Here is a 22537-nt window from a genome sequence, read left to right as displayed (position 1 = left end):
AGCAAAGATCGGTCTCATATTCCAGTCCTTACAAAGCCTCCCGCATTACAGGGCACGCTCTCAGTTAGCACATTTAGAACAAAATGCTCTTTGGGGAAAACTTGTTAGCCTGAAATAACCTCAATCAATGAAGTTTTGGATATGTATGGGGGTCACTTGGTAGAATCAGAAAATAATGGAGGCAAAGACATTTCAATTAGATTCAAATATTATTTCTGGAGGTATGACCTTATAATTGCAAGTATTCATCTTTTTAAGCAAGCCATTCTTATAAAAAGTCACTTCAAGAACAACAAAGAAAGTGGCTATGTTGTGGAGACAACAAATACACACCTACCAGATGTTTAGTTTATTTATGCAGCCTGCTGCTGCTGCTGCTGCTGCTGCTGCTGCTAAGTTGCTTCAGTCGTGTCCAACTCTGTGCGACCCCATAGACGGCGGCCCACCAGGCTCCCCCACCCCTGGGATTCTCCAGGCAAGAACACTGGAGTGGGTTGCCATTTCCTTCTCCAATGCATGAAAGTGAAAAGTGAAAGTGAAGTCATTTAGTCGTGTCCAACTCTTAGCGACCCCATGGACTGCAGCCCACCAGGCTCCATCCATGGGATTTTCCAGGCAAGAGTACAGGAGTGGGGTGCCATTGCCTTCTCCATTTATGCAGCCTAGTATTATGCAATCAGGCTTTTATGGCAAAAAACAGAGTTTACAGCATCATACACTGATTCAAAAAGCACTATGACACAAATAACTTGGGCAAAAATAAAGTTTATGTGTTCTATAAAAGGTTCATGATAACAAAGCTTTAGTGATACTAACCCAGGTTTTAAAGAGAAATGTTAAAAGTTTAAATAAAACTGCTTCAGAAAATAGGAGGAGAAAAAAAATAAAATGTCATGCTACAATGTCTTATACGACATCTGATTTTTAAAATGTATAGTGAACTAAGTTAATAAAGGATACTATTATTTCAACCACACTAAAAGTTTACCTATTCAAGTTAGCCCCCAAACTTTTTGGCAAGCTTCCTCACTGGGAATCTAGGGGATTGCTTTTAATTTGGTTTTTATCTTCTATCTGGGCCGCTATGGTAGGTGATTGCTTAAGCTCTGAGACTGGTTAATACTATACAGAAGCTATTTAGGGGAGAGATAAGAAGAAGCCCTTGGACGGAGGCTTAAAGACCAAATGGAGTAGGACTGTAGGGTAAACTGTTATCATAAAAGCCCAGGGGATACAATGTCACAGAGGAGGAAGTTAATGTCAGAAGCAGAGAGAAGATTCTAGGAAGAGTTTCTAAGAGAAGAAGAAGGTGCCCACTGGGGCCAAACACTGTCACGGGTCAAATAAAGACTGCCAAGTGTTCATTAGATTAATAAAGATGGTCATAGGTGCCCGTGGCAGGAGTATCATCCACAGAGAATGGGCTGCAGAAACCAGGTTCCATTGAACTGAGGGGACAGTTTGAAGGCCAAGCAAGTGGAGACAGCAAGAGAAGACAACTGGATGGAAAATGGGGGCTGAAATAGAATGGAATAGAATAGAATAGAAAATGAGAGGATATTGACTGCAAGAGAATGGGGGCAGTCAAGCAATTTAAGGCAATGGCACCCCACTCCAGTACTCTTGCCTGGAAAATTCCATGGGCAGCGGAGCCTAGTAGGCTGCAGTCCATGGGGTCGTGAAAAGTCGGACACGACTGAGTGACTTCCTTTCACTTTTCACTTTCATGCATTGGAGAAGGAAATGTCAACCCACTCCAGTGTCCTTGCCTGGAGAATCCCAGGGACAGCAGAGCCTGGTGGGCTGCCGTCTATGGGGTCGCACAGAGTCGGACACAACTGAAGTGACTTAGCATAGCATATATACATATTATATACATTATATATTATAGTATTATTATTTCAGTCCCCATTTTCCATCCAGTTGTCCTCTCTTGTTGTCTCCACTTGCTTGGCCTTCATAATGAGAGAGACTTGGGAATATTTAGAAGTGGTGAGATGAATCCAGTAGAGGGGAAAGAAAGTCAGCGTCCCCAAGAGAGTCAGAGGAGATGGGGAGAGCCCTTGGAGGCTCAAACTTCAACAGGAAAAGGACAGGTCAGCTACTCTAACAGGAAGGGAGGGAGGGAAGGGCGGGGCAGAGATGAGTCACCCCACTCTCTAACCGCGCTTCCCTCAGCCTTCACTCTCCGCCACATCTGCCCATGCGTGTTGACCTCAGAGGCACCTCCAGACCTGACCCTGTGACCCTCTCTCTGTCTGCCAGCCCCTCCTACATTCCTGTCCATCTGTATCCAACCTAGACTCCACAGAATCCCTCCCATCACCCTCATCTCACATGGGAGCTTCTAAATAGATGTTTGCCCAACCCCTCATCCCCGCTAAGCAGAGACATTACTTTGCCAACAAAGGTCCACCTAGTCAAGGCTATGGTTTTTCCAGTAGTCATGTATGGATGTGAGAGTTGGAGTGCCAAAGAATGGATGCTTTTGAACTGTGGTATAGGAGAAGACTCTTGAGAGTCCCTTGGACTGCAGGGAGATCCAACCAGTCTCTCCTAAATGAGATCAGTCCTGAGTGTTCATTGGAAGGACTGATGCTGAAGCTGAAACTCCAATACTTTGGCCACCTGATACAAAGAACTGACTCATTTGAAAAGACCTTGATGCTGGGAAAAATTGAAGGCAGGAGGAAAAGGGGACGACAGAGGATGAGATGGTTGGATGGCATCGCCGACTCCATGGACATGAGTTTGGGTAAACTCCGGGAGTTGGTGATGGACAGGGAGGCCTGACGTGCCGCAGTCCATGGGATTGCAAAGAGTCGGACATGACTAAGTGACTGAACCGAACTGAACTGAACCCCCGCTAGAGGCCAGCCTCTCTGAGGGCAGCAACACAATCTACCTGGTTTGCTGACGTGTCCTTAGGCCCTGTACCATGCCTGGTGTATAGTCAGATGGTAAGAAATACTTGCTGAGATAAAACTGGAATGAACTGCCATCCCACCAGTACCCTTATTGTCCCTCTGCCCCTCCTGCTTGGCCAACCCCCAGCCCAGATCCATCCAACCATGCCGTCCCACCTCCATACGCTGCGCTGGGCTCTGCTGGTGAGAATCAGGCCACCAGTGCTGGGCTGCTGCAAATGCATGTTCTTCAGTCCATGTGACTCTCCTTATCCTCCCTGCTTCACTCTATTTGCTGCTCTTCATGCTGGTTAGCCTTCTCAACTTTCTCCACTCTGCTTGCACCTTCTGGCCAGTTCCATCTTGTTTTCATCCGACCTCTCGGAGAAAGTAGAAGCTGTCTGAGAAGAATACTTTCCCATATACGGTCACCAGACCTACAGACCTACCATATCCATACAGGTCCTTCTCCTTCCCCCCAGCACAGAAAGGGGGTGAGCCTGCTCCTGCCAACACTCGAATCTGCCCCCTACGCCGTGCTCAGATGCCCTACCTCCCCCAACCTCCTCACTCTTTCCTATTTCTTCAACCTCTGCTCCTTTCCTGGCTCTCTCAGCATCCAAGCATGTTCATCTCTCTCCCATCCAAAAACCAAAAACAAAATCCTTCTTTGCACCCCTATCTCCTGCAGCTTCCTCCTCATCTCTCTACTGCCTTGCACAACTGTTCCTCCTGAGTCAGAGGTCTGCACACACTGTCTCTACATGCTCACCTCCCTCTGATTCCCACCAGTTATGAGCCAGTCTCTGGCCCAGCACCCCACTCACACCTTTCCTTGCCAAGCACACCAAAGATTCCTTTGTGAGGAAGCCCAGTGGGTGCTCCCAGGCCTTGTCTTAAACCATGAGTCATTTCAGAGATTAAGCAGCCCTTCCTTCTTGAGCCTCTTCCCCAATGTATCCTGTCCACTCAAGATTCTCCTCTCCCTCTAATCTGGGGTACCAAAGTGACAAATAGATTCAAGGGATTAGATCTAATGGAGTGCCTGAAGAACTATGGATGGAGGTTCATGACACTGTACAGGAGGCAGGGATCAAGACCACCCCCAAGAAAAAGAAATGCAAAAAGACAAAATGGTTGTCTGAGGAGGCCTTACAAATAGTTGAGAAGTGAAAGGCAAAGGAGAAAAGGAAAGATGTATGCATTTGAATGCAGAGTTCCAAAGAATAGCACGGAGAGATAAGAAAGCCTTCCTCAGTGATCAATGCAAGGAAATAGAGGCACACGATAGAATGGGAAAGACTAGACATCATTTCAAGAAAATTAGAGATACCAAGGGAACATTGGAATGACACCACCCTTATGGCAGAAAGTGAAGAGGAGCTAAAAAGGGTCTTGATAAAAGTGAAAGAGGAGAATTAAAAAGTTGGCTTAAAGCTCAACATTCAGAAAACGAAGACCATGGCATCCAGTCCTATCACTCCATGGGAAATAGATGGGGAAACAGTGGAAACAGTGTCCAGCTTTATTTCTGGGGGCTCCAAAATCACTGCAGATGGTGATTGCAGCCATGAAATTAAAAGACGCTTACTCCTTGGAAGAAAAGTTATGACCAACCTAGATAGTATATTTAAAATCAGAGACATTACTTTGCCGACTAAGGTCCGTCTAGTCAAGGCTATGGTTTTTCCTATGGTCATGTATGGATGTGAGAGTTGGACTGTGAAGAAGGCTGAGCGCCAAAGAATTGATGCTTTTGAACTGTGGTGTTGGAGAAGACTCTTGAGAGTCCCTTGGACTGCAAGGAGATCCAACCAGTGCATTCTGAAGGAGATCAACCCTGGGATGTCTTTGGAAGGAATGATGCTAAAGCTGAAACCCCAGTACTTTGGCCACGTCATGAGAAGAGTTGACTCATTGGGAAAGACTCTGATGCTGGGAGGGATTGAGGGCAGGAGGAGAAGGGGACGACCGAGGATGAGATGGCTGGATGGCATCACGGACTCGATGGACTTGAGTCTGAGTGAACTCCAGAAGATGGTGATGAACAGGGAGGCCTGGCGTGCTGTGATTCATGGGGTCGCAAAGAGTCGGACACGACTGAGCGACTGAACTGAACTGAAGGGAACATTTCATGCAAAGATGGATACAACAAAGGACAGAAATTATGGGAACCTAACAGAAGCAGAAGATATTAAGAAGAGGTGGCAAGAATACATAGAAGAACTGTACAAAAGAGATCTTCAGGACCAAGATAATCATGATGGTGTGATCACTCACCTAGAGCCAGACATCCTGGAATGCAAAGTCAAGTGGGCCTTAGGAAGCATCAGTACGAACAAAGCTAGTGGAGGTGATGGAATTCCAGTTGAGCTATTTCAAATTACAAAAGATGATGCTGGGAAAGTGCTGCACTCAATATGCCAGCAAATCTGGAAAACTCAGCAGTGGCCACAGGTCAGTTTTCATTCCAATCCCAAAGAAAGGCAATGCCAAAGAATGCCCAAACTAGCACATAATTACACTCATCTCACATGCTAGCAAAGTAATGCTCAAAATTCTCCAAGCCAGGCTTCAACAGTACATGAACTGTGAGCTCCCAGAGGTTCAAGCTGGATTTAGAAAAGGCAGAGGAACCAGAGATCAAATTGCCAATATCCATTGGATCATCAAAAAAGCAAGAGAGTTCCAGAAAAACATCTACTTCTGTTTTATTGACTATGCCAAAGCCTTTGATTGTGTGGATCACAACAAACTGGAAAATTCTTCAAGAGATGGGGATACCAGACCACCTGATTTGCCTCCTGAGAAATCTGTATGCAGGTCAGGAAGCAACAGTTAGAATTGGACATGGAACAACAGACTGGTTCCAAATCAGGAAAGGAATACGTCAAGGATATATATATATTGTCACCCTGCTTATTTAACTTATATGCAGAGTACATCATGAGAAACGCTGGGCTGGATGAAGCACAAGCTGGAATCAAGATTGCCAGGAGAAGTACCAATAACCTCAGATATGCAGATGACACCACCCTTATGGCAGAAAGCAAAGAACTAAAGAGCCTCTTGTTGAAACTGAAAGAAGAGTGAAAAATTTTGCTTAAAACTCAACACTCAGAAAACGAAGATTGTGGCATCTGGTCCCATCACTTCATGGCAAATAGATGGGGAAACAATGAAAACAGGGAGAAACTTTATTTTGGGGGGCTCTAAAATCCCTGCAGATGGTGACTGCAGCCATGAAATTAAAAGACGCTTGCTCCCTCGAAGAAAAGTTATGACTAGACAGCATATTAAAAAGCAGAGATATTACTCTGCCAACAAAGGTTCATCTAGTCAAGACTATGGTTTTTCCGGTACTCATGTATGGATGTGAGAGTTGGACTATAAAGAAAACTGAGCGCAGAAGAATTTATGTTTTTGAACTGTGGTGTTGGAGAAGACTCTTGAGAGTCCCTTGGACTGCAAAGAGATCCAACCAGTCCTTCCTAAAGGAAATCAGCCCTGAATATTCATTGGATCGACTGATGCTGAAGCTGAAGCTCCAATACTTTGGCCACCTGATGGGAAGAACTGACTCATTGGAAAAGACCCTGATGCTGGGAAAGATTGAAGGCATGAGGAGAAGGGGAAGACAGAAGATGATGGTTGGATGGCATCACTGACTCAATGAATATGAGTTTGAGTAAGCTCCAGGAGTTGGTGATGGACAGGGAGGCCTGGTGTGCTGCAGTCCATGGGGTCGCAAAGAGTCAGACAGGACTGAGCAACTGAACTGAACTGTACTGAAAGGCAACTGCCCGTCATGCATCCTGGCCTGCTTACCTCAAGGTGGATATGTGCTCTAGGTGGGGCCACTCAGGGCTCTTCCTTGGGTTACTTGAATCCTTCCTAAGGGAAGTGTGTAGCAGCAAATCCTGGGGAGGTGTGCACTCAGAGCTGCTGCTGGCCATGAGCAAAAGCCTTTTGCAGAAGCCCATCCATACAAGCAGAGAGGAAGCTGGCAGCTGTCCCAGAGGAGCAAGGGTGATCCAGGCAGGAGCCAGGTCCTAGAAAACAGACCTGACTCTACCCAAGTGCTTGTGGGGCCCTCAGGTACCCCTGCCCTTCCCACATTTCTGCAAACCATTAATTCCCCTTTGTGCCCAAACTAACTCAAGGTGGATTTCTGTCATTTGCAATCCAGGGCACTGACTAATACATCCAGGCTTCTAGAACACCATCATTCTTCCAGTTTTCTGCTGCTCCAATAACTCCCCCTCAACCTCCTTCTCCTGCCCCCTTCACGGGCAAGGTCCTCTGGGCTCTATCCCAGGCTGTCCACCCACAATCCTCAGTGGCGTGCCCTCTTCCATGGGCTTCATGACCATCTGGACAGCGCTGACTCCCAAACCCATATTTCTTTCCCCCTTTTCTTTTACCTTCATTTTTTTATTGTGAGAAAATACATATAACATGACATTGCCACTTTAATCAGCTTTAAGTGTAAAATTCAATAGTGTTGAAAGTATACAACCATCACTTCTATTTCCAGAACTTTTCCATCACCTCTGCAAAAAGTCTCTACCCATCAGACAATAACCCTTATGCTCCCCTCCACCCAGCCCTGGTAACTGCTGACAACCTATTGTCTCTATGAATTCATCTTGTATTTTGTATAAATGAAATCATGTGATATTTGTCCTCTGTGTCTGGTGTATTTCACTTAGCATAGCGTTTTCAAGATTCATCCACGTTGTAGCATGTCTCAGAACTTGATTCCATTTTACGGCTGTCATGTACAGATGTGAGAGTTGGATTACAGAGAAGGCGGGATGCCGAAGAACTGATGCTTTCGAACTGTGGTGCTGGAGAAAACTCTTGAGAGTCCCTTAGACTGCCAGATCAAACCAGTCAATCCTAAAGGAAATTAACCCTGAGTATTCACTGGAAGGTCTGTTGCTGAAGCTGAAGCTCAAGTACTTTGGCCACCTGATGTGAAGAGCCAGCTCATTGGAAAAGACCCTGATGCTGGGAAAGATTGAAAGCAAAAGGAGAAGGGGGCAGCAGAGGATGAGATGGTTAGACAGCATCACCAACTCAATAGACACGAATCTGAGCAAACTCCAGAAAATAGTGGAGGACACAGGAACCTGGCATGCCACAGCCCACTAGGTCACAAAGAGCTGGACATGACTCGGTGACTAAGCAGCAACAATATCCTATTGCATGGGGGACCACGTTTCGTCCATCTGTTCTTCCTTTGATGGACACGCAGCTTGTTTCCAAACACTTGGCCATTGTGAACAGTGCTATTGTGAATGTTCATGCCAGGTATTTGTCTGAGTCTCTGTTCCCAGATCTTTCAGGTATACACCTGGGCGGGGACTTGCTGGGTCAAGTGGTAATTCTATGCTTAACTATTTGAGGACCACCACGCTGCTTTTGGCAGAGGCTGCACCATTTTTGCATTTGCACAAGCAAGCCAGGAGCATTCCCAGTGTTCTCTTTCCCGAGGCCCAGGCCCACGCATCCGGCTGCCTCCAGAGGTCCATGCACGTGTGTCCCCCGGGGAACTCAGACCACCCGCTAGGGCATTTGGCTGTTGAGGACAGCCTGGCTGTGTCGAACCAACCAGTCCTGAGCACACCCCAGCCCTGAGGGTCCAGAACAGGCCAAGTGTTGCAAGTTCAGTGAGGTTTATGGATAGAGTAGGGGATGCGGGCGAAACTGCCTTCTACGGGCTTCCACCATAACAAAGGGTTTCTACCGGCCATGTCAGAACGCTCCAACAGCCCCTATCGAAAGGTATGCATCGGAATACCATCACAAACAAATACCATTCAGCAAATTCCAGGCACAAGGTCACTGCTGCTGTCCCCTCCCCACCTGCCCTGCTCCTCTCCTGCTCCCAGCTCGGCTAATGGCCAGCCTCCCATCTAGGCACCTAGCTCATGTTCTCCTCAGTTTGCAAGAACAGTGAGTTCAGGAACCACAGCCCTGCAACCCAGACCCATCCTAGGCTCTAGTCCCTGACGCCCAGTGCCCGTCACCTCCTTGGCCCAGGATCAAGGTTCCCAAAGCTCTCACCCTGCAGGGGACTGCTGACTTCAGGCATATTGCACATGTCTCACCCCAACTGGCTTCACCTGGCCCCCAAGAAAGGGCCCACCTGACCCATGAGGACCAAGGGTTTGGGCCTGGTGGCAAGAAGAGAGGGAGACAGACAAGGCTCGGTCAGTAAAAGCTTCCTGGAGGAGGGTGCATGGTCAGAGACTTCTGGAGGGCCAGAGGTTGGGACCGTAAGCTAGAAGGGGCTCATTAAATAGTGGCCGCATGCTGGCCCAGGACTGGGGCTTATTGTGCTTTGCTCTACAAAGTGCCAGACCCTGTTTCAGGCACTGGGAATACATCAGTGGACACAAGACAAAAATGACTGTAGATTGTAGTGATGGGGAGACAACTAACAAGAAGAATAAGCAAAATACAAAATACGCTACATGATTATAGTGCTAAGGAGAAAAATATAGCAGGAGAGGAAGGAGCAGGGCTGAGGGCGTGGGTTGCAAGGTGAATGGGGAGGCCAGGGAAGGCAAGGGAGCAAGCCAGGCAGAGGTTTGTGGGAAAAGTGTGTCAGCTAGAAGGAAGGGTGAGTTCACAGGTGCTGAGGCTGGGGAAGATTCAGTGTGCACCCAGGACAGCAAGGAAATCAATGAGGAGGGGCAGAGGAGAGCCAAGAGTTGTGGGGAATGAGGCCAGAAGGTTCCAGTGAGGCCTCAATAGGATCAGCACACATAGGGCCCTAAAAGCCACCCTGAAGCCTTTGGCTGTCACTCTGAGTGATCAAGAAGACAGTGGACCATTTTGAACAAAAATGACTAGCTGCGTTAGCAGTAGATACATGGGGCAATAGATAAAACAGGGTGACCAGCTGTAAGACTATTGTAATAATGCAGGAAAGAAATAACTCATGGCTTTAACGCTGGCAGAATAACACTAATGGAGTCAGTGAGAAATCTCTCAATTCTGAAAATAATCTGAAAGTAACAACAAAATAATTCACGGACGTCAACCGTTCGGGCTTTTTGAGCGTGAGCCACCTGTTCTCCTTGCTCAGCCCTTGCAATAAATCTTTATTGGCTCCAAACTCAAAAAAAAAGAAAGAAAGAAGAGGGGAAAAAAAAAAAAAAGATTCACCAACATTGAATGTGCGGTTTGAGAAAAATGAGTCACCGTGAGTCCATTTGAGGCCTGAACAGGTAGGTGAGTAAAAGTGCTGTTTACTCCTAGAGCCCCTGAGTGGAGAAGGCTGGAGAGGAATCCAAGGAATAGGTTACCAAATAGAATACAGGACACCCAATGAAGTTTCAGTTTCAGATAAACAACTAATTTTTTTTTACTTTAAGTATGTTTCATGGACTATCTGAAATTCAAATTGAACTGAGTGTCCTGCGTTTGGGTTTTTGTTTTTGCTTTGCTTTTGCTTTGTTTCTAAACCTGGCAGTTCTATTAAGAAGAAGCTGAATTTGGGAGGTGATAAGTTTGTAATACCTGCTAGACGTCCAGGGGGAGAGGTTGATCTGGAATTCAGGGAAATGGTCTGGGCTGGAGATAAGTATTTAGGAGCTGTCAGCCTAATTTTGATATTTTGAACCCTGAGAGGGATGACATTACCAAGGGAGTGAGAAAGGACAGAGAAGGAGTCCTAGGAATAAGCACGCCGATATTTAGAAGTCAGGGAGATCGGGGGTGGGGAGAGGGTGGGACCAGCAAAGGAGACCTAGAAAGAAAGACCAGAAAGGAAGAAGGAAAGTCAGGAGACTGATGTTCTGGCCATCAAACGCTCCTCGGAGTGCAAGGAAAGATACGTGCTGAAACTTGACTGTGGGGTTGAGCTATGGAAACATTGGCTGGAATAATGTGGAGCAAAAGCCTGATTAGAGTCCCAGAGAGATAATAAAAGGTGATGAGGCATTAAGACAACCCATCTGAGAAGTTTTGCTATTAAAAAAAAAAAAAAAGGAAAGAAATGAGGCTGAGGGTGGAAGATATGTGGTCAAGGGAGTTTTGTTTGTTAGGATGTAGAAATACCAGGATGCTTATTGTCATGGGAGAGACTGGGTAAGGAACAAAAGGGTGATGACTAGAGAAGAAAGAGGGCGTGGTGAGAGGCCCTGGGGTGGGTGAGAAGGGACGGGATCCCAGGACACCCTTCCCCAACTCAGAGAAGCCCCGGATTGCCTCTGTTTGAGGATCAAGTTAAGCAGTACAAGTCCCAGGTCACTCAGGAAGTCCTGAAAGGAAAGTGGCATTCGAGCCCAGCTCTGGGACTAGCCCTTTTCTACCCACAGCCAACCTGCTTTCCAGAGGGTTCTGTCTGCCCCATCTCTGTGCTCAAGGGTGGAGAGGCCCTTCAGGGCTGCCCACAAACACAGGAAAACCCCAGCAGGAGAGAGAAGCCCCCGCTCGGGGCCCCGGCAGAGCTGCAGACTCAGGGGGCATCAGCAGCTGGGCCCAGCCTGAGCGGGAAGACCACAGTGGAAGGCTTCTGGCCTGCCGACCCCGGAGAGCAGGTGCAAGCCCGCAGGGGAACGGCGGTGGCAGGGGCAGCTGCCAAGCCCGGGTGCAACACAGCCCCACCCTGAGGCAGGAGGATGGCCTAGATGGCCTCGCACACACTCCCCTGTGCAGGAAGCAGAAGCTTGGCGTGGACAGCAGGGCCTGGAGGTCCTCCTTCTGGAATGGGGACCCTTCCAGCTCACTCCAGAAACAGCAAGGGCATCCGGCAAGGTCAGAGTGATAGGACCTGGGCAGTCAAATCACCTGGTCACCAGGCCAGAATAACCCCACCACACATACAGCCGCACATGCACACAACCTCACAAAACCCTACCAGTCACCTCCACGCAGTCACAGCCACACACACACACCCCAAACCTACACAGCTGTACTCCAAGCTACCCCCTTGACACACAGCTACCCTACCCCACCGAGTAACCGACAGTCCTCACACACAACCTTTTACTTCACAAATAGGAACCGACGTCGACAGCCAGGGAGCTCCCTGCTCTCCTGGAAATAATCCCAAGGGATGTTCTGGAGAGCGAGTGCTGAGGAAGTGGGTAAGGTCTCCTCAGACGGGCTGACCAGGGAAGACCCCTGTGAGAAGCTGAGACCTGAATAAGGAGGAGGAAGCTGCCCACTGAAGAGCAGTCCAGGCAGAAGGAGCAGCATCTAAAGGCCAGCAGGGTAGAATAACACGGCTGCTTGTAGAGCGAAAGTAGGCCAGTGTGCCTGGGCAGCGGCGACCCAGCAAACACGTGACGGCAGGTGAGGCGGGGCTAGGCCACCTGGGGTTTTGAGGGCGATGTCAGGAGAGTGGGTGTCAGAATAAAAGTAATGGTACATCTCTCTAAGATTTTAATAGGGGAGTAATACGATCTGATATATAGCATTAAAACACTACTTTAGCTGGAAGAAACCATGGGAGAAGAAATTTTCTCAATTCTCAGAAGGGGAAGGCATGTCTAATTATAACCAAATCCCCTGGTGGCTCAGACAGAAAGCGTCTGTCTACAATGCGGGAGACCTGGGTTCGATCCCTGGGTCAGGAAGTTCCCTGGAGAAGGCAATGGCAACCCACTCCAGTTCTCTTACCTAGAAAATCCCATGGACGGAGGAGCCTGGTGTCCATGGGGTCGCAAAGAGTTGGACACGACTGAGCAACTTCACTTTCCAGAGGCCATAAAAGACAAGATTGACACGACTTGACCACATTAAAAAAAAAAGTTTAATTCTGCATGGCAAAAACCCCATAAACAAAGACAAAATACAAGTGTCACACTTAGAGGGGAGGGTGAAATCCTTGTTATTTGCATTATAGACAGAAGGTATATTTCTTTAATACGTAAAGAGCAAGTAGGAAATCAATAATTTTAAAAACACAACCACCCAACAGAAAAATGGGCAAAAGCAAAAGACAGTTCACAGAAAAAGGAACACAAGTGGCCCTTAAGTGTATGAAAAGATGCTCATTCTCACTCATAATAAGAGACATGCAAAATAAAAATATAATGAGATACTACTAGCAAAGATCATAAAGTCTGCTAATGCTCTATTTTGATAACAATATGGGGAAACAAGCATCTCTTACACCTGATGGCAGCGTAAACTGACACACCTATGAAGGAGATTTGGCAACATCTGTCAAAATTTTAAATGAGGGGCTTTCCTGATGGTCCGGGGGTTAAGATTCTGCTTTCTAGCTCGGGGGTTACATGTTCAACCCCTGGTCAGGGAGCTACGATCCCACATGCCTTGCCAGCAGCCAAAAACACAAAACATAATACAGAAACAATACTGTAACAAATTCAATAAATGCTTTTAAAATTTTTTAAATAGCATGCTTGAACGCCAAAATTCCACTTCTAAGAATATCCTATAGACACAATTTTTAAAATGTGTTCAGTGATGCTTGTCTCACTGTACTTATTGCAATGATGTTTACAACAGAAAGAAATACAAGACTGAAAACATCCTTAATTTTCATCAATGCAGTAGTGATTAAATATAACACATATGCTATTCAGTTTTTTTTTTTTTTTAAGAAATAGCTTTGCATACACTATAGGGGGAAATGAAATACTATTCAAATATTTTTTGATCTGATAGCTCTATACCTACTGACAGAGGAAATGTCCTATATTTTGTTACATGAAAATAGCCAAGTGCAAAACTATGTACCCAGCATACCTCCATAGGGTAAATGAAAAAAAAAGAGGAATATCTATCAAGTGGAATATGCAGTTAATCTCAGGAAGGAAATAAGAATAACTAGAACTGGTCAGGTGGGCAGCCCTGGTACATAGTCTGGGGTCCAGGGAGACGTCAAGACTGGCACTAGAAACGTGGAACTCAGCAGACAGCAGATACTACTGCAAGCCTGGGACGGGATGAATTCTCCCAGGAGAGGAGAGGCTGAAACCAGGATGAGAAGGTACAAGGAAGCTAGGAGTCAAGGAAGCTAAGGGAAGAAAGTGTTTTGAGAGGAAAGGAGAGGACAGCTGTGTCAGGTACTTCTGAAGATACAGGAGGACAGAGACACTACTGCAGGATTTAGCACCTGGGAATCCGTGTTGACCTTGACAGGGCTGTCTTTAGTTACACAGTTGGGAGGGAACATTGTTCAAAAGGATTGAAGAGGGACTAGGAGGTGAGGAAGTGGAGAACGAGGCTTGCTCTGAAACGCAGCGCCAGAGGTGGCAGGGTGCTGTTCAGCCTCGGCAATAATTCTCAGAGTGGCCTCTGATGGCCTCAGCCCTGCGGTTTTGCCCAACCCAGAAACTCAACACGGCTGCAGCCTCCGGAGCTGGCTCTGCTCCTTGTCTCTGTGACCCTGGACAAATCACCTAGCCTCTCTGTTCCTCAATTTTCTCTTTCATAACAGTGGGAAGGATTGTACCTTCATCCGGCAGCATGAGGATGAAGTAAAGCCTGCGCAATAGTGCTTGGACCAAAGATGTCTCTGAGCCCCAAGGCAGTGATCATTTTCTACAAGGAGTAGTAAGTAGGGTGATGGTGTAATGGATCTTCCCAAGTTTGGGGGTACTTTTGAGAGTAAGAGGGGGTGCTGTTAATTATACCAGGGCCACAGGCCTAAGCCAGTACAGTCTTGGGGAGAAGCCATAGCCACCTTCCTGCTAGCAACATCATCTCAGACAGGGGGTCCTTGGGCCCTTTGGTGACTGACTAAGATCCGGACTCCTCAGGAGGCCGGAAACCCTGGAGGTTCCCCGACAAGGCTGAGGCCCAGGGACTCCCATAGGTTCCTAGTCATGACACATTAGTCAAGAAGACAAGGAGGCCTTGTCTTCAGAGCCCAGCCCATCTCAGCCCAGTCCAACCCGCAGGCCCCGCCCGCTCCTCAGGGGGTCTAAAGCACAGACGAGGCGCCGTCACCTCCCGCTTAACCATCCCGGCTCCCCCCATCCGCCTCCCCCCGCACACATAAACAGGATCTGCCCCTTGCAATAACTCCAGGTAACAACCTCCCCCCATCCCCACCTCACCCCTGGACAGAGGATCCACCCGGCTCCATCTCCTTTCCACAGCAGAGTGCCTCTTCCTGCTGCAGGCACAGGGGTCCTGCCCGCCCCCCTGGTTCTCCAGTGCCCCTGCCCCCACTCCGGAACGCGGAGCCTGAGCCACGCACGTGTTCAGGGAGGGCAGCTGCCCACGCAGGGTCGAGGCCAAGGACCAGGCGGGGACAGTGACCCGCAGGGCGCGGACGCAGTCGCCGTGGTAACACACGTGGGCGAGTCCCGATTGCAGTCGGCCGGGGGACCACTTGGCACTTAGTGTGGAGCGCTTCACGCCCCGAATCTCATTGGAGCCTTTGCCACACAGCCCTGCCCAGGGCCACCGATGGCCCGGTTTCGCACACGAAGAAGAAACCGAGGCTCAGAAGAGCGAGCGTCAAGCCCCGACGAAGGTCGCCGGAGGAGCCAGACACCGCGTCGGGACGAGAACCCGACCCTCGCCGCGGGCGGCTAGCGAGCTCCTCCCCCGACTCGCCCTCCCCAAAGCCGCCCCCGGCTGTGCTTGCAGCCACGCGCCTCCCCGCGACTGCAGAGACGCGGCTCCCTCCGTGCCCGCCGGTGCTTCGGCTCTTGAGGACGCGGGGTCCTGGCTCCCCCGCTGGCCGCGCCGCTGCGGGTAAGCTTCGGGGTGCCTCCCCACCCTGCGACCGCGCGCTGAGCGCCCCGGGTGACCCTGGGCGGGGCTGGGGCTTGCTCCTGCCTTCCGGCCAGGCTGAGCCTGGGAGGTGAGAGCATGGGAAGAGATGAAGGGACCTCCCCCACCCCACTCCCCAGCTGCCTTCTCACCCCCTCGGTTCTGGGCGGGGTGGGGGCTCCAGCTGCCGAAGGTTCCTGGACAATCCCCTCCCACGTCGCGCAAACTTAATGGAACGGACGGGAACTGGGGGTGGCGGGTGGGGAGAGAGGGGTTCGGCCCCGGGGAGTGGGGCCGACGGGTGGGCACTGTGGAGTGGGCAATGAAAGCTGGGTTCGGCTAGGTCCCGGGGCATGGGCAAAGCGGATCGCAGGGAGCTGCTGTTGGGGACGGCAGTGGGGACCAGAACCGGCTCCACCAGTCCCCAGCCTCGGCTTGGAGGGAAATTCTTTGCCGGTGAGTCGCGTTCTTAGGGCGTGTCAGGCAGGACTGGGCAGACAGGACTGGAGGGTGGAAGATGCGGCCAAGGAGGGACAGCCCCCAGGTGGGCCGGTCTGGGATGGCTCAGGTGGAAACACCTGTCAGCGCCCCTCTCCTCCCAGGGCCGGCAGACAGGGTTCCAACCTCCACTGCCGTCTTCTTGAACTCCCACCAGGTGAGTGGCAGGCTGCGGAGGGAACGGTCTTTTATGATCCTTATAACAGCTCAAGAAAATAGGAATTATTTTCTCCCTTTGGAGATAAGGCAAGAAAGTCAAAGAGATTATCTGGGAAGTCACCCAAGGAGAAGGGGTAGAGCTGAGGCTTAAATCCAGATGTGGCTCCAGGTTCCATATACATCCCACTGCCCCTCCCCAAAGGTCTCTGAAGGAAGGGCGGGGGGGGGGGGGGGGGGGGGGGGGGGGGGGGGGGGGGGACGGTGGTGCAGGGGAGAGTGATACTTATAAGCTGTTTTATTGTATGCTACTGCCAGTGTATATACAATAGTTGCCCTTGTGAAACAGAAATTCATGAAAATTCAGAGAGGTAGAGGATTAAACAAATACTTTAATTCCTAATTCCCTGGGTCTGGAAGATCCCCTGGAGAAGGAAATGGCAACCCACTCCAGTATTCTTGCCTGGAAAATCCCATGGTTGGAGGAGCCTGATAGGTCACAAAGAGTCGGACACAATGAAGCGACTTCACTTTTTCACTTTAATTCCTACTGGTAATTAAATTCTAGGAAGAAAATAAAGGGGACAGGAGAAGAATGACTGGCAGGGCAGGGCCTCCAGGTATCTAGGGAAGCCTCTAATTAGAAGATGTTTTAGCGGAGGCCTCAGTGATGACAAGGGTCCAGTCATGCAAGGTTCTGGAGGAAGAGCACTCCAGGCAACAGGAATAATTACAAAGCCCCAGAGGCACTCATCAGAGTGTAGGAGAGGAGGGTGAGGATGTAGACTCCGGAGTTTCACTCTAAGTGTAATAAGAAGCTAGTAGAAAGCTGTTGTTGCTGCTGTTGTTGTTGTTGTTTGCTTTGCTGGCCTTTGTCTCGAGCCAGGGGCTCCTCTTGTTGCAGCGCGCAGTCTCCTTGTGGTAGCTTCTCTTGTTGCCGAGCACAGGCTCTAGGACCCTCAGGCTGCAATAGCTGTGGCTCTGGGGCTCGGTAGTTGCGTTTCCCAGGCTCCAGAGCACAAGCTCAATAGTTGTGGCACATGGGCCCAGTTGCTCTGCGGCATGTGGGATCTTCCCAGACCAGGGATCACAAACCCGTGTCCCCTGCATTGGCAGGCGGCTTCTTTACCACTGAGCCACCCAGGAAGCCATAGCAGAAAGTTTTAAATGAGGGAGTGACATGATTCAACTTAATGAACTTGGGGGGCATAGGAGCAGACACTTAGGCCAGCCAAGTGAGTGAAAGTGCCTCAGTTATGTCCGACTCTTTGCAACCCTATGGACTATACAGTCCATGGAATTCTCTAGGTCACAACACTGGAGTGGGTAGCCTTTCCCTTCTCCAGGGGATCTTCCCAACCCAAGGATCGAACCCAGGTCTCCCTCAGTGCAGGCGGATTCTTTACCAGTTGAGCCACAAGGGAAGCCCAAGAAGCCTTCTAGGCCAGCCAAGAGGCTGTGGCAATAATATCAGCAAGGGTGATGGTGGCTGGGAGCAGGGTGGCGGCAGTGGAGGGGTGAGAAGCAGCGATACAGGGATGGTCCTGCAGTCCTTGTGCACGCTCAGTCACACAGCAGCTCCAGGAGCTCACAGGCCCACACGGACACATGGAGAGTCTCCTACACCCTCTAGGCAGATACTAGGCGCACTCAGGCAGGCCCACCCATCCAGGCCCACCCATCCACACCCTCTGAGTCACGCCAGGACTGGGAGGAAAATGTGTGATCCAGGGACCTAAACAAAGCATGGCTCGCCACCACAAAGCCCTGGCCTCCCGCATCGCTGGGGTGGCTGGGGCCCCCTCAGGCTCCAGCACAGCCTGCAGCGGGTGTCCCTGGGCTTTCCCTGGAACTGATGTCTCCAGGAACCAGACCATCACCCTCTCCATGCACCCCCTCAGCATGAATTGGTCTCCTAACTTCACAACCCACTGGCTGTGAGACCTCGGGGAAGTTGATTTCCCCTCTCTGAGCCCCAGTATCCTCTCCGAAGAATGGGGTTCATGACCCCAGGTTCACAGGATGGTAGTGTGGCATCAATAAAGTCAGTTCTGAGAACCTGGTCTGGGGCAGACATCCATCGGAGAAGGGGAGAGACACCTTCTGGTAGACAGCCCAGCTCTGAATTCAGTTCTAGTTTTAAATGAGTGACTTGACCACTCCAGATATCATATCACAGTGAGTAGCCAGCATTTACTGAGCACTTACTGTGTACTGAGTGCTTTGCGGTCATTTTCTCATTTGATTATCAGTTTCTTCATCTGTCAATGAGAAGCATAATAGTGCCTCCCTCACAGGGTCGTTATAAGGATTAAATGAGTTCCCTGGTGGCTCAGACAGTAAAGCGTCTGCCTGCAATGCCGTAGACCTGAGTTCAATCCCTGGATCAGGAAGATCCCCTGGAGAAGGATATGGCAACCCACTCCAGTACTCTTGCCTGGAAAATTCCATGGTCTGAGGATCCTGGTGGGCTACAGTCCATGAGGTTGCAAAGAGTCAGATACAACTGAGCAACTTCACTTTCACTTTCATACATAAAGTGTTTAGCTTCTGGCCTGGCCTCATAGTAAATGTTCAATAAGTAATAATTATTGTTATCAGCAAGTGTGCGTTCCCTTCCTGCCAGCATACTAGCTCTGTTACTTTGGGCAGGTTACTTTACCTGTCTGTGCCTGTTTCCTCCCTGTAGCTTAGTAAGAATAGTCCTGATGTCTCAGAGTCGTTGGGATGAGCAAACGAATCCATCCACATAAAGAACTTAGAACGGCATCTGGCACTCAGTAACAGCTCTATGTGTGTGTGTGCTAAGTCGCTTCAGCCGTGTCCAACTCTGCGGCCCTTTAGACTGTAGCCTGCCAGGCTCCTCTGTCCATGGGGATTCTCCAGGCAAGAACACTGGAGTGGCTTGCCATGCCCTCCTCCAGGGAGACGTTCTCTGGGGCCTATTGGTTCACATCGGGGTTTTCCTATTCTGTCAGGTGGGCACGGCCCCGGCGCCCCACCCCAGGCACCATGGACTGGAAGACGCTCCAGGCCCTGCTGAGCGGAGTCAACAAGTACTCCACAGCCTTCGGGCGCATCTGGCTGTCCGTGGTGTTCGTCTTCCGCGTGCTGGTCTACGTGGTGGCCGCCGAGCGCGTGTGGGGGGACGAGCAGAAAGACTTTGACTGCAACACCAAGCAGCCGGGCTGCACCAACGTCTGCTACGACGAGTTCTTCCCCATCTCCAACATCCGCCTCTGGGCCCTGCAGCTCATCTTCGTCACGTGCCCGTCGCTGCTGGTCATCCTGCACGTGGCCTACCGCGAGGAGCGCGAGCGGCGGCACCGGCAGAAGCACGGCGACCAGTGCACCAAGCTCTACGACGACACGGGCAAGAAGCACGGCGGCCTCTGGTGGACCTACCTGCTGAGCCTCGTCTTCAAGCTCCTCATCGAGTTCCTCTTCCTCTACGTGCTGCACACGCTCTGGTACGGCTTCGGCATGCCCCGCCTGGTGCAGTGCGCCAACGTCGCGCCCTGCCCCAACACCGTGGACTGCTACATCGCCCGGCCCACCGAGAAGAAGCTCTTCACCTACTTCATGGTGGGCGCCTCTGCCGTCTGCATCGTGCTCACCTTCTGTGAGATCTGCTACCTCATCTTCCACAGGATCGTGCGAAGCCTTCACAGGAAGAGCCCGCGCGGGGGCCGCGGCCACGCCCCCTCCGCCAGCCGGGCCTCCACCTGCCGCTGCCACCACAAGCTGCTGGAGGCCGGAGACCCGAGCCCGGACTCCCGCGACGACAAGCTCTGTGCTTCGGCGCCCACCATGACCCCCATCTGACTGCGGGGCTGGGGACCGTCCTGGGGCTGCCCGTGGGGACAGAAGCAGGGGCGTATGGTGCCGGTGGAGGGGTCCTACGGGTGCTGCATGCCCCCACTCTGAATTCACTACACTATGCAATTTCATTAGCAGATTTTTTTTCCTTTTGAACGCTGGGCACTGTGCTGTCTATCTGGTATAGGTAACACCACAGGCCCAGTGGCAGCCCTCCTGGGAGACAGATGTTGAAACAAGCCAGTTAACTGCTGCCTACCAGGTGACACTTGGCAGGGCTTCCCCTAACCCAGGAAGGAGTGATCAGGAGAGGCTTCCCCGAGGGAGGAATGTTTAAGGGAGGTAAGATGAGCTTCTTAGCAGGGGAAAGCAAGTGCAGATGCCCAGAGGCCATAAAAAAAAATGCTTGCCTTGGGTTGGATGCACCCGGCCAAAGGGCATCTTCCTTCTGGAGCGCACCCAGATTCCTGGGGTGGAAAGGAAGTGTCCGCCCAGCGGTGGAGGCCTGGAGAGCCTGGGAAGAGAAGGAGGCTCTGGGTCACCACTGCCCTCCAGGAAGTCCCCGCACCTCCAGTCATTCCTCCAGCCTCAGGCAGCTTTGCTCCCATCTTCCTTCCACACTGTGCTCAGTCTGGTGCCAGCCTTTCAGGGACTTGAGATGGATGTACTGATAGGAACATCCCCAAGGCATTTTCATTGAAATCAATAAAGGCTGTGTTTTATACAGATCGGCTCTCCTCTTTTCTCCCATGCTCCCACCCACTTCCCTGGTGGCTCAGACAGTAAAGAACCTGCCTGCAATGCAGGAGACCAGGGTTTGGTCGGGAAGACCTGGGTTGGGAAGATACCCTGGAGAAGGAAATGGCAACCCACTCCAGTATTCTTGCCTGGAAAATTCCATGGACGGAGGAGCCTAGCAGGCTACAGTCCATGGGTGGCAAAGAGTCGGACATGACTGAGCAACTAACACTTTCCCAGATCATATTGCCAGCCCAAATCTTCCACCAAATGCCACCAAGCAGCTCTATTTGCATGACCCCAGGCACAGCAAGCTCAACACACCCTGAATGAAAGTGAAGTCGCTCAGTTGTGACTCTGTGTGTCCGACTCTTTGCGACCCCATGGACTGTAGCCTACCAGGCTCCTCCCTCCATGGGATTCTCTAGGCAAGAGTACTGGAGTGGGTTGCCATTTCCTTCTCCAGGGGATCTTCCCGACCCAGGGATCAAACCCAGGTCTCCCGCATTCCAGGCAGACACTTTACCCTCTGAGCCACCAGGGAAGTCCAACTAAACCCAACCCACCCACAAGACCCTGAGGGCAGAGAAGGTAGCACTCTGAAGAGGCCAGAGCTCCAGGCTTGGGCTGGGTTGACCCAGGCGCTATCCTACAGATATATATGCTGTGATTGCCTATGTGGTCACAAGAGGGCGCTGTGCTCCCTCTACAACAGGACCGCTACTTTACAACCAGACTCTGCCCTGAGCACACACAATCACAGCCCTCTGGTTGTAAAGACAAACCACACCGCCCTCTTCCTTTGTAACCTGATCACTGCCATCCACAACCGGTGCCCCACCCTATGTACACAAAATCCCTGTTACTCATACTTTTCACTCCTGTGTGTGCTCACCACAAGCTTCTCCAACAGCATGCAGCCCAGCCTCACCCAAGTACTGTCCAGCTCCTTCCGTTGCCCTGAGCATTTTCTCCATCCCAGGCTCCCCGGCAGACACAAGGACTGTGCCGGGGAGTAGGATCTGAGCCCAAGGAGCTCAGAGTTTCGGGGAGACAGAGATTTTCTCATGCCCTGCATTAACCAAGCCCAGGTGGTTCCCAGCCCCGCTCCCAACACCATGTGCCGACCTGAAATTTAAGGAACACCCAACACCCAAGCCAGGTCAGGATGGAAAGCAAAAGGGGGTGCAAGGTTATACTAACCAGAGGAACATTTAGTAACTATCAAAGCCAAGGCCAGGAGCCAGAAATCCAGGAGGCAGGGAGCCAAGAGCTAATGCAGGCAGGGAAAGGGACCGGTCATTGCGTCGACAGAACAGGCTGGGGTTCACCTTTGCTCTCCTGTGTGGCCATGACCCGGGTGGATAAGCCAGCCAAGTTTAAAGGGCCCAGGGCTGGGCTGACACCCACCTCCCAGATTGAATCATAGCTTAACCACTTCAGGACCACAGCTTCATCACACTGCACCTTGAGCAGGCTTTCAGAACCTCAATATGGTCATCAATAAAATGGGAATTAGTCAAGTTCTCAAAGAAGACAGCACATTCAAACCAAGGAACTGCAAAGAGTTTTCCTTGAGGGACTGTTTTTGAAGGTATGGGCCGTGTATGTGTGTGTGTGTGTGTGTGAGCGTTAGTTGCTCAATCGTATCTGACTCTTTGTGACCCTATGGACTATAGCCTGCCAGGTGCCTCTGTCCATGGGAT

The 22537-nt window shown here is 50.5% G+C and overlaps 1 protein-coding gene across 1 annotated transcript; it reads left to right on the top strand.

The window, feature by feature from the left end:
- The first annotated feature begins 19286 nt into the window (after positions 1-19286).
- GJB3 (gap junction protein beta 3) lies at positions 19287-20099 on the top strand. Its single transcript, XM_052637853.1, has one exon. It carries the CDS (start codon positions 19287-19289, stop codon positions 20097-20099), a length of 813 nt encoding a protein of 270 aa, XP_052493813.1.
- The last annotated feature ends 2438 nt before the right edge of the window (positions 20100-22537 follow it).

This window comes from Budorcas taxicolor, chromosome 3, assembly GCF_023091745.1.
Source record: "Budorcas taxicolor isolate Tak-1 chromosome 3, Takin1.1, whole genome shotgun sequence".
Classification (NCBI taxonomy): Eukaryota; Metazoa; Chordata; class Mammalia; order Artiodactyla; family Bovidae; genus Budorcas; species Budorcas taxicolor.
The sequence above is the reverse complement of the archived record's forward strand: the minus strand, read 5'-3'. Positions and strand labels throughout refer to the sequence as shown.

What these genes read in the sequence shown, in the direction of transcription:
- GJB3 (XM_052637853.1), top strand. Translation starts at nt 19,287, where the DNA reads ATGGACTGGAAGACGCTCCAGGCCCTGCTGAGCGGAGTCAACAAGTAC.